Source organism: Streptopelia decaocto (genome assembly GCF_964273445.1).
Source record: "Streptopelia decaocto genome assembly, chromosome: 5".
NCBI lineage: Eukaryota > Metazoa > Chordata > Aves > Columbiformes > Columbidae > Streptopelia > Streptopelia decaocto.
Genome location: NC_138659.1, coordinates 12,518,183 through 12,530,296, shown reverse-complemented (window position 1 = coordinate 12,530,296; position 12,114 = coordinate 12,518,183). Strand labels below are relative to the sequence as shown.

Here is a 12,114-nt window from a genome sequence, read left to right as displayed (position 1 = left end):
ATGCTTCCTATTTTCCACAGATTGCCTCAATCCATCTCCAGTATGTATGCATGTGTGTGTGTGTGTGTGTATTTATTTATTTAAAAATTTTGACACTTCTTTTCCACTTATGTATGGTTTGACATGACTCTACAATGCATTTATGGTTAATGGTATTTACTCCATACATCAGTATGATAATGTCACCCTCCCTGTCCCAGCACTCTGACTGTTGGTAGGGTACCGCCATAGCACTTTGCTGTCTCTTGTCTGTAACTCTTCCCTTAATTCCAGGATTTTGGGGACTGGAAGCTTTATGTTTTCGTATACCTGGTCCCTTGTGAATGCCATTTTTGAATGCCCTGAAAAGAAGGATCTGTGGAATTTTAAGATTGGATGTTCTTTTCTAATGCTTTTTCATTCGTAGTACTTATCCATAAATTAGTAACAAAGAAAACTGTGTATGATTTGGGACTTTGATGAGATAGCTGTGACTCTCTTGCCTGATATCTGCCATCATTCTTACTGTGCTGGGTTTTCACACGTAGGCGCAGCTCTGTGTTCCCTTAGGCATTCAAACAAGCGACGAAACAGCAGGCTGCTTATTACTGAACGTGTTATTATACGAATGGTTATATTCTTGCATCCACCGGTGTCTACTTCCACGTACAAAACTAGTAAAGATAATGGCATTGTGTACCTCACTTGTTACACTTGAATATTGTATTTTATCAGAAGTAGTCAATTTTAATGCTTGGAAGTTCTACTCATTTATTTACATTTAGGCTGAAGATTTGGTCAATGTTAACTTACACTACAGCAGTTGTGAGGGGAATGGTCAATCGATTAGTTCTACCAGTTTTCTATCTCTTCCAAGGTCTTTGATGCCAGATGCTCTGGAGTATATTAGGGATTTCCTTGAAGGCTGAGAGAAAGGGGTGATGATTTTTTTTTTTCAGGTCAACTTGTAGCTGCCAGTTCTTCATACAGTTTGATTGTAAAAACAAGCTTTAAGCACCATACTTTGCAAATGGCAGAGAGTAATAAGTAAAAGGATTCTTCTAAATATGGGGTCCCTTTATCTGTCTTGCTTTGGTATTTTGCTATCCCAAATAAATTACAACGTGTTACAATTTCAAACAAAATTAAAAGGATTAATTAGAGGATATTTACACTTAACGTGCTGTCAAATCCATGGAATTTACAACTGAAGAGTGTTCCAAATATGTTAACATTTTTCTGTCTTCCTGCCATTTCAGTCTGTCCAAGAGCTCTGTAACTGAAACTGGCACAACGCTAAGAGGTTTTAGGTGTCTCCTTGCTCAGAGCTTGAGGCATTATTTCATACTATATGATTCAGCAGTAAGAAGTTAGAAACATTTTTTCTCAGAAAAGCTACACGTTCATGTGATTTCTTTTTTATTTTATATTTTTTCCATCTTGAGATCACTTAATCACAGGAATTGTTGAGGTTAGAAGGGATCTCTGGAAATGATCTAGTCTAACTCCCTGTGCTCAAAGCAGGGTTATCTACAGCAGGTTGCTCAGGGCTGTGTCCAGTTGAGTTTTGATTATTTCCAAGGGTGGAGACTCCAAAATCTGCCTGGCCAGCCTGTTGCAGTATCTTTACCACCCTTCTCCAGTAAAAACATTTTTCCTTTTGTTTACATGTAGTTTTCTGTATGTCAGTTTGTGCATGTTGCCCCTTGTACTGTTACTGGGTGCCACTAAGAAGAGTCTTGCTCCATCATCTTTACTCTCTCCCATCAGATATTTGTATATACACCTCCAGACCTTCTCTTTGCTGGGCTTAAAGTCTCTAGTCTCTCCTTGTGTGACATACCTCTGTCATCTTTGGGGTCCTTCTATAGACTTGCTCCAATATGTCCATGTTTCTCCTGTACTGGGGAGCCCAGTATAAATCACAGCACTTCAGATGTGGCCCCCTGAGTAGGGAGCAAGGGTCACCTCCCTTGGCTTGCTGGTGGCATTTGTCCTAACGCAGCCCAGGAGGCTGCTGGCTGCTTGTACTGCGAGGGCTCAGTGCTAGCTCATAATCAGCATGGTGCCCACCGCACCTCCCAGTCCTTTTCTGCCAAGCTGCTTTCCAGTTACACCCAGCATGTCCTGGGGTCCTTCCACCTTACGTGCAGAACTTTGCTTTTCCCTTTTTGAATTTCACGAGTGTCCTGTTGGCCGATTTCTTCAGCCTGAGATATTCTTTCTCTTTCCAATAACTGTTCTTTAATAGGCTGCACTCGGATAGCTCAGATTTCTTCGCAGTGTGTGCAGGGTGACATTTTCCATTCCTCTTCCACTGCGGGGAAGGGAACCGTCATTCACCCTGCTTATCACCAGATTGAGTCCTGCTGGCGGGTGGTACCTTTCCATTTCTTCTTCCTCCCTGCTGCAAGAAGTGGGGAGAATTGTGTGGTATTCTTTCATCCTCAGGCTCTGTCATAGATTGGATCAACAAATACTAAAAGCTTAGAGCTTTCAAAAAATAATAATTATAAAAATTCCCACTGTCTGCTTCTAGAGTTCTGATCTCACGCTCTGTCTGGGGAATCGCGTTTTCTTCTAGGCTAGCAACATTGTGGACTTGTGAACTTTCTAGAATGAAAATGAGGAGCTTTTTCTTTGAATTTCTGTTTTTGATAGTCATAGAAGCAGCTTTGAGCAGACTTTGAGCCTGTTGTGGTTGTTTAGTATTTGAACTTCTCAAATATTATCCCTTCTTATTTTTTCCATATACAGTTCTTAGAAAATAAATAAAACATTTCTCAGAATAGTTCTGGGTCATTTCTTCTTTTTACCTGACTATTCCTCTCCCTGGTACTGATTTGTTTATCAACTTTTTTTCCTTTGCTGGGATCACTTTTAAAATAGAGATGACTACTTTATGAGTCACGATTCACAAAACCAGAACGGCTATTTCAAATTATTTGCCGACTTCCTCCAAGTCGGAGGCCATTGGACTCCCTAAAATTAGTGTTTAAATACTTTAAAGTGTATCTTAGAACCAATCTTGATTTTATAATTTCCTGTGATGGAGAGTCCGCTTCAGACTTAAAGGTTCTTGATTGTTAGTTCCTGTCATTTCTCAAAATTAATGAAGTAATTAAAAATGCACTTTATTTTTCATCTGAATTTTTACTTCCTACTCCTGTCTGGCAGACTGCATGCTTGACCTGTACACACTGAAATTATTTTCTACATTAAAGGAAAACACTGAACTGCTTGAGGTTTTTCACCAAAATCCTTATGTGAATTGTCATCTTTCTCAATCCTTGTAATTGCTTTGCTGACTCATTTCTGAAGCCTTTATAATGCATCAGTATTTTCCCAGTAACAGGATTAGAACAGGATACTGTGTAAACTTGGAGGGAATAAGATTGTGCAGGTATCTGAAGCTCAGCTGAAAGATTCAAAAGCATCCTTTCAGCAGCTGATCAGGTTATTTTTGGTCTGTTATTTCTTTTGGTTTTGAAAAAGGATGATTTGTTTCTTCAAAGAGGCGTTGCTATCATATGAATTATTAAAAAACATCCAGTAATAAGAAACATTCCGTTAAGTAGTAATCCGTAATTAATACAGACTAGATTGCCTGTACAGACTTAGTGATGTACTGTACCAAACCAAAGTCTGATTGCTCCCAGCTCTGAAAGTACAGCAATAGTCACGTCATCTACGTGGATGATCTTTTATTTGGAGACACTATTAGGAATATGGTAAAGTTCCAGAAATGTGAATTATCAGCCTATTGAAATTACTGGTTGCAAGCAAAAACGTGAGATCAGGTAACTGAGTATGGATGCAAATACATTGCATCTAGTTATTTACAAAGACATCCAAATACATGTGTTGTATATCCACGTGTATGTAAGCACAGCGAGTAGTGAACCAGGCATTACAAGAGGGGTTCAGTCTGCACTAGTTTGCTGAAAATCTAGTAATGAAAACTCAGTCACGTCCATCAATGTACACGCCTAATGATCCAATGATGCAGAATGCTTTATTCTTTTTCTTTTGACCTTTAACCAGGAAAGCTTATTATTTATACATGAAGTAGCTCTCTTTCATTTGGACAAGAAAGCAGTAGTCTTTGTTGAAATAGGTACCTATGGTCTGCAGACCAGTTTACTTTTCAGCTTAATGAATCAGGATCTGCCTGCACACAGGTTACTTGCTTTTGCCAGTATTTAGCAACCTAATATGTCTGCCTTAAGTAATTACATGCTAGGTAGTTGAGATGTAGTTCAGCCAAAAGAAGGAACTGTATGGGAGAGTGGGATGGAAAGGGCCCAATTTAGATTCGCCTCAAGCTACTGTGGCAGCTCAGAGAGACAGAGATGAATTTTGAACTGAAGAAAGCCAAAGTGATTTTGTTTAACCAACTGTTTTTCTCACTTTTAAATAAGCTGGCCTATAATATCACAATTTGTTTTGGTTTTCCTGAATGAAAATTTTGAAGTTTTTAACTGCCAAGCAGGAAACTTTATGGAGGTGATTTCCTTGCCCTTAATCTGACTGTTTACTATGCAGTCAGTCCTAAGAAAAAATTAATATTATAATTTTATAGTCTGCATCATTATCCTGCTTCCTTCTCAGTGCTACTTTTGCTAGTCAGCTGGGTTAAAAATTGTAGAACAATCACCAATACATATCTCAGTTAAGTGTGAGTGTTGTGTGTAATTGAAAGAGGTATTTGGTCATGTATTGTGGGTGAGATAGGGTTGACACAATGTATCAGAAGAGTTATAATATTATTTATTCAGATTCCTTGCATATCTCAGATGCTTGGCATTGTGGGGATTATTAGAAAACACAAAAACTGGAGATTGTCTAGAAGCTTTGTAATGAACAAAGCATCGAGGGGGGAAAATCCCTTACATTGTTTATTACAACATCCATTTGGACTGAGAGTGCTTCTTTTGACTAAGGTCCTGTTTCCTTTGATGCTTATTTATCATCATTTTGTTTAACTATATATCTTCTTCAATGCATGTTATGTATTACTTATTAAACATGATATTTTTTGCGTGTATTATTTTTAAAATTCAAAAGCATTTAGATTGCCCAGTTTGGGGGAGGCTGTAAAATGAAGACAGGATGGACCGTTTGGTTGGGTTTCTTTCAGAGACTGCTGGGATTTCAAGAATGGATTGATAAACCCAAGTTCAAGTTTGCTTGTGTCAAGTTAGTGAAGAAAAGGGACATCTCCTTTTGATTTGCTTCCCATGTATTTTTATTCACTTACACAACCAGATACAAGCCCATGTGAAGTGCAGCCACGTTCTGCACGATGGATGAAAAGCTGTTCTCAGTGAGTATGTCAGAGCTGAGTCAGCTGGGCCTCCTGCTGCGCTCCGCTTTTGTTGTTTTTAAAAAGGTCTGTGTCCTAAAGTACCTAGTTCTGTTAAATATTAGTAAGCCAGTACAGTGAATTTTGATTACTAAAGTTGACTGAAGATGTATTGTCTGTCTTGTGTGTTGCGTCTGGTAAATAGCTGGTTTCTGTGGTAACAGTCTAAAAAGGTAGAGGGTCATTGGTACCACATAAATTCTTTAAACAAGACCTGATCATAGCAAATTCTAACATTAGTCTTCGAAGAAGGATAAAAGAGGAGGAAGAGATTCAGACAGCTTTTTCCTTTTGTAAACTCACTACTTTATAGGGGAAAAAATAGCTAGAAATAGCCTGTCTCGTACAAAATGAAAAGGTTGTGGATTAAGGCATTGCATTAGTGAACCAGCTGGATTAATGTGAAACAGAAAGTTCTCCAGCTTCAGCCATTATGGGTTTGTTTGGTTAAGTCTAATTTTGGAAGTCATTATAGCAAAGGTAAATGACTTGCACAGGAGACTACTGTAAACAAAAGACTGGATACGTTTACTTTGGCAGGAGCCTTGAGAAGACTCGGTCCTTTCAGTGCCGCTTTTCTGCAGCCCCTATACGACTCAGCACCTGCCTTGCTGCGCAGGCGGCTCCCGCTTCCCTCCCTCCCTCCCTCCCTGACAGCCTCTTTCCCCTGACAAGTGGGATTTCAGGGGGGCAATACCTGCTGATGAAATGCTGCTCTATAGTTGTAGAATACCTTTATATTTATCGTAGCTGTCTCTTGACTTCTAAAGCCACTGTGTTTTGCTCAAGAATCTGTTCACTCTCTTCCAGTCTAGTACGGGAGTATAATCTGTTTCACATTCTCTACTCTTCAATTGTGGCTTCTCTTTGGTTGCATTTTGTGTTTTTAATTTTATCATTTAATAGCTTTATACTTATACATTCTAAGCATGTTCTTGCTTAGCTGAGTTTTCTAGTCTTTAAGTGAAGAGTAAAGCATGAGAACTACAATTCCTCTTCCAGGTCTCTACCCTTCAGTCACGGCTCTGCCTGTTCCACTTCTCCTTACTCACACTTGCATGGGCTGGGAGGCAGTTTCCATGATGACAGAAAGAGTGCCCATGCAGAGCCTTCATCTTCCCTTTTACAAAGCTTCTTGTGAACATACCGAGTGGCTGCAGCAGAGGTTTCACTGATTTGTAAAGCTGGGAGGATGAAGTCAAGGGGCAGAGTCGGTATTTTCTCCTTACTTTAGTCCCCTGCTGGCATCTCTCTTCTGCAGTCCCTGGCTGTTGGGTGACCCGGGAGACCCCTGTCACAGGTGACTTCTGGCTGCTGTCATTTCCTAGATTGTTGGGAAATACTTCCAGTCAAGGAGCAACTGTTTAACTTGAGTCCTAAAACAGATGGAGCATACTCCACTGTTAGTTAATTTCTTTTTTTTTTTTTTAAATATGAGATTTTTATGCTTCATCTTCAAATGACAAGAAACCCATCCCTGCATGTTCTCACACACTTTATGCCCATGGAGGATACAATGCTGCTCATCGTTCTGATATATAACTAGTACCAAAGGAATATATAGGGTCATTTTGTACTGCTGCCATAGAAGAAAGGATTATCTTTATCTCTGAAATTGCTCCCTTAGTGCTCATTAGCTAAAAATACAGTAACTGAGAAGCTAATAGGAAAACATTCTTTCTAATAGTAACCCTGATCCTAAATGGAGTTTAACCACATAATAATTACACACTAGAATGTTTGACCAATATGACTGATACAAACAAGCCAACCATGGAACTGAGTGCCTGGGAAGAGATTTTATTTCAGATTAATTTAATCTCGTTCTGTATATACAAGGTATTTGTATGCTTTCAGGTCAGGTGGCTGATTCTGAAGAAAAAGCTGTGGTTTTAGCTGCCTGAACTCTTTTGAACTTCCTTCCACCTGCAGGGTCTTTGAATGTCAGGAGAAGCAGAAAATTTTGTTTTAACAGTATTATGCTCTGATGTCTTAAAAAAACAGAAAGATAATATAGACGTTGTGTTAAATATAAACTTGTTGGGGAAAAAAATGCAAGAGATACACCTCTTGATAAAGCTAGCACAATGTTTTGACTTTACACTAAAAATTAATAAAATATAGATTTTTTTTTTTTTTTTTTTTCCTGTGAGGAGTTAGTCTAATATCATTACTTCCTCTGTATAAGCTACTGGAGTGATGGAGATGGTGAGTTTTGGTTACTGCCGCAAACTAAACCCAGTCAAGTGAAAAAGTTTTGGCTATACATCCTTAGATTTCTTGTCTGAGATTCAGCCCTGCATTTCAGAGGCAGCGGTGTGGCTGTCAGTAGAATAGAAACTCTTGGAAAAACGAACGTGGAGAAGCTGTGTGTGCCGTTTGATCACAGGGTGCTACATGCACTGCGTCCTGCAACGTGTAGGCACCTTCCCTAAAGTGAAGAACCAACATGATTTACACCAAAGCCGAGGATCTAAGTGATATGTCAAACTGAAGACCTGTTTTCTGCCCATGAATTTAGTATCGTAACCTTCTTTTCATCTAACACTAAGACAGTATAACTGTATTCCTAGAAGATTATGCTCATGAGTATTAATTAGTGTGTTCCTGATGTGATACTCTATTACTCTTAATCTATTGTGGAGGATGTTTTATTTCCTTTTTACACAGCAGAATGTGCTTTAGGTATAACATTCTCAATTGACTTGCCTGTGAAAAAAGGTGTGTATTATTTTAAAAAGGAAATTTGTCAACTCTGCCCAGAAGATTTGTTGAACTGAATAAATGCTACAGATAGGTACTATTAAATGAGCACAAAGTCTTGGACTTAAAGCCATGGTATTGACAGGGAGCTCCTGCTATGCCTTTTACTGCCTCTCACCCAGCGAATCTTTAGATAAATAGGAAAATTTGTATGGTTCCCGGAGCTGTCAGGCTCTGTGGTTATACTCAGCAGCCAGAGACAAGGCTGTTGGGGACTGTCCTTAAAGTTCTGAAAGTTTAATGAATCTAGATTTGTTTTTCTGAGCAATCAGCTGCAACAGGATGAATTTGCTGCTTAAGCCACTTTCTTTTTCTGAATTTCTGTTACTATAGCCACCTTATTCCTAGTAGAAGCTGCTGGAAAGGATGGAAGTGGGAATAAAAATTGGTGCCTGCCTTGTGCAACAGGTGCAGTTTGCAGTTGTGAGTGTGGCCTGAGCTGACTCTTGTTCACATGCAGAGAATGGCCACAGGCAGCCCAGGCAGCCGCTGCCGCAAGAACTTGGGATTTCTGCATAAGTATTTCATATCTCTTGGAAAGATGCCAAGCGGAATTAAATTGCTTGTGGTGAAATCTTTCTCTGTGGATAGGTAGGACATTGAATCCTTTTGAACTTTTAAATTGCTATGGGACAGCCTGATCTAGTGTGGTTGTATTTAATATACAGACAGACTTCTTAATCAGATAGAGTTCTTTGATGCACTTTTCGTTTTAAATATACCACGCTAACGTGAGGGAGAGGAAAGGAATTCTTGTAATAACATACATGTTTGTTTTTCTGTTTAGTAAATTGACAGGTGTTTGGTTTTTCTTGTGTCTGCCCAGGAAACCATGTCTTGTCTCCTGGAGAGCCTGTTGGAAAAGGCCTAACGCCAGAAGCTGCAAAAGATCTCGGTCTCCCTGAAGGGATTGCAGTAGCGGCATCGCTCATTGATGCACATGCTGGAGGACTAGGTACTCTGTCAGATATTTACTGTTTTTGGAAACAGGAATGTATTGAATTAATTTCAAAAAGCTGTGTTTCTCACAGCCTATTTTGTATCTTGCAATTTGCTCTCATGCTGTTCTTATGAAATAGCACAACTAAAATAAGAAACCCCTCACAATAACTGCTAGTTTATCTGCTTGTAGAAAAGGGCTATCACTGTTTATTGCTCTTCAGCTGGCTTTGCAAATTGGTTATTAACTTCTACTAGTTTGTGAACTGAAACGCCAATGTGTTGGCATGTCATTGTGCTGTGAGTTCGCATCTTCTGTTGCTCAAAACTTTAGGGGTAGGCAAAACATAACAAACCAAAACAAAAAACAAACCAAAACAAAAAAAAACCACCAACCAAAAAAACCCAACCCAACCAACCAACACCACTACCACCAACAACCCGCCCCTGACATTCTAAGGGAGAAGTTTCATGTCTGAGGCTGTTCATAGTTTGTTGTCTTTCTTAGTTTTATGAAGCGATTCATGCTTTGTTTAAATAATACAATAGAGATTTTTTCGCATACACTTATGCCAGCGTAATGTGGGATAAAACCGCTGCTTTTGGTCTAGGGAGTTAGAATATGTAAATACTGTGTATCCAAACTAGCCAACAGGAGTAGAGGGGGAACTGACCTCTGCACAGCATTTCCCTTCTGTAACTTCAGACTTTTTTTCTGTAGCTGGACTGAGAGGCCTGATGCTTAGATTTTTTTTCTTTTCCAGCACAATATTCTGATAGGCTTGTTTTCAACTGTGTTGAAAGCTATTGGGTGAGGCTCAATTGCTCCAACTGTGCTGTTTGGCATTATCTAAATACAGTCAATAAAAAGTAATTCAATGTCATTTTTCAGCAGGAAATGGAGGCTTTTTAGTTTGATAGTTTAGAAAAAAGTCTTACCTCAGAAAGTTTCAGTGTTATTGAAACCGTACTGTTCAATGGAAGTCTCTTGCTCATCAGAGTATTTTTCTCTAGATCTAAATGAAGTATGATTTGATGCTAAAGTACCAGGTTTGTGTCAAATATTTTTTGATATTTTATATCTCGTCTTCTTCCAGAAGTTGTGGCCTGTAACTTTTTAAATGTTTAAATCCACTTCCTCTGCCTCTGATAACTCTTTCTGATGAGATTAAGAAATCAGGTAGATTGCTTTTCTTGATCCCCCAGAAAGGATTACATAAAGACTGACTTTTAGTGTCATAGTTGTAGTTGTGTTCCTACTGTTGTGAGTTACTTAAAAATCTCTTTGTGTCAATTAGTATCATAATTGCATAAAAATGTGTTTAAAATTATGTGCCCTAGCAGTTTTGTATTCTTGGAAAGGGTGTGATAATAAGCTGGCCTGAACTAATGAACCTGCTGAAAAACTGGATTGTCACAGGACATGTGAAAATGACAGTGGAGGGTCCTTGTTTAATTGGCATCATTATATGATTACTGGATTCAGAGCACAAAAAGTTTGCCCAGTAAATTTCATGTGCTGGAATCAATGAATTGAATTTAAAGAAGAACAGAGAGCTGTTCATTTTCTGTAGTCTTCTATAAGGAACCCCTAATGCTAGAAATATATAGCTCCTGGCATCCAGCAGAGTGAGACTTCAGTGGATGGAGACAGTCTGCTTCTGCCAGTCCTGTTTATCAGAATCTGTTTTCCCAGATGGCACCACAAACACTAGCAGGCTACCGAAACCACTGCCAGGAGAGAAGGAATATATAGGTTATTTTTGGAGAGGGAGAGATGCTTTATGGGGGGAAGTGTTGGTAACGCAAATGGCAGAACCTATGTGCTAATCACACAGTACTGGAGCAGAGCCTGGGAGAAGAGGAAAATCTAGGATAGAAGTCATCCTTTTCAGTCTGGGAAGGGTAATAAATAGGTAGGGAAGCTAGTAGAAAAGGCAGTAAAAAGGAAGATATTTGGATAGCGAAAGAGACAGCAGGAGCAGGAGGAGAGCTGGAGAGTGCAAATGTAGGTAAAGAGAATTAGTAGTGTGGCTACATCTCAAATACTAAATAGTTCTCCTTCATCCAGAACCTTCATTTTTCTCAAGTCTAGTTTAACCTACAGTGTGTAGAATACAGAGGTGAAAATCCTGAAAGAAAAGCAGAAAAGTGAAAGTAGAACATACATAATAGAACTAGGAAGTGAAACTGTGTTCTGATCATCAGATATTAAGTATCGCAATGCACAAACACATATTAATCTTTTATTAATGATAAAAGGCACACAGAGGAAAAGAAAATAGAGAGATTTGAAACAGTGAATTAAAATGTGAAAATATTGGAAAGAAATAATCTGCAGTTTATGTAAAACTTTTGTTTTTAAAAGGTACTGATGTGTATTTAGTGCTTATTCTGTTGTGATCTGTATTGAAATGTTGAGGTTTACCATTTGTTTGAAGGTTACGACTTGTAAGTTAGTAAGCATTAGATTAGTTTGTGGGACATCTCCATCCAATGGGTGTCCCTATTTTATTCTTGTACACATTTGGCTGGTTGTTTTAAAAAGAAGTCTGTAACAGCGGAATTATGAAAAGGGCTCTTTTGTATCCTGCAGGCTAAAACAATGTGACCCAATGGAGGTCTTGTTTTCAGTGTTGGTAACTTTTGATGCACTGTTCAGATCTGCTTTTGGCTGGATATAAAGTGTGTTTTTGCAGGATAGGTTCCTGAAGTTTATAAAGGCTTCAAAGTTTTGAGTAAAATAAGATAAAGAATTGCGAAATATTTATGGCTGTGGAGATCATCTGTCAGTCCATCTGATACCTATTACGGAAAAGTAAAAACTGAAAGCTGAGTAGTTATGTCTTATATTTTGGACCAATTTAAAAGAGCCTACAGATAAAAATGTGAGTATGGGAGGCCAGTCTTTTGGGACTGGCATCATAAAAATAATGTTTGCATTGCACCTTTTAAAAAGGCATCAGCATTGTTTCAGCAAAAGTAGATAATTTATTGTACAGTATCTAAAATACTTTGTCTCTGTGGAAGAGATCCAAGAGCACGCATGCTAAGCATTGCCTGCTTTT

The 12,114-nt window shown here is 38.7% G+C and overlaps 1 protein-coding gene across 4 annotated transcripts in view; it reads left to right on the top strand.

The window, feature by feature from the left end:
• Positions 1 to 12,114, top strand: part of FGGY (FGGY carbohydrate kinase domain containing) — a 281,837-nt gene that overhangs the window by 199,437 nt on the left and 70,286 nt on the right. For 3 of the 4 annotated variants that reach the window (XM_082052357.1, XM_082052354.1, XM_082052356.1), the window contains one exon: positions 8,934 to 9,062. The exons of the other annotated variant lie outside the window; for it this stretch is intronic. In XM_082052357.1, the coding sequence (XP_081908483.1) occupies positions 8,934 to 9,062 (129 nt within the window). The remainder of the gene's footprint in view (positions 1 to 8,933; positions 9,063 to 12,114) is intronic. 4 annotated transcript variants of the gene reach the window in all.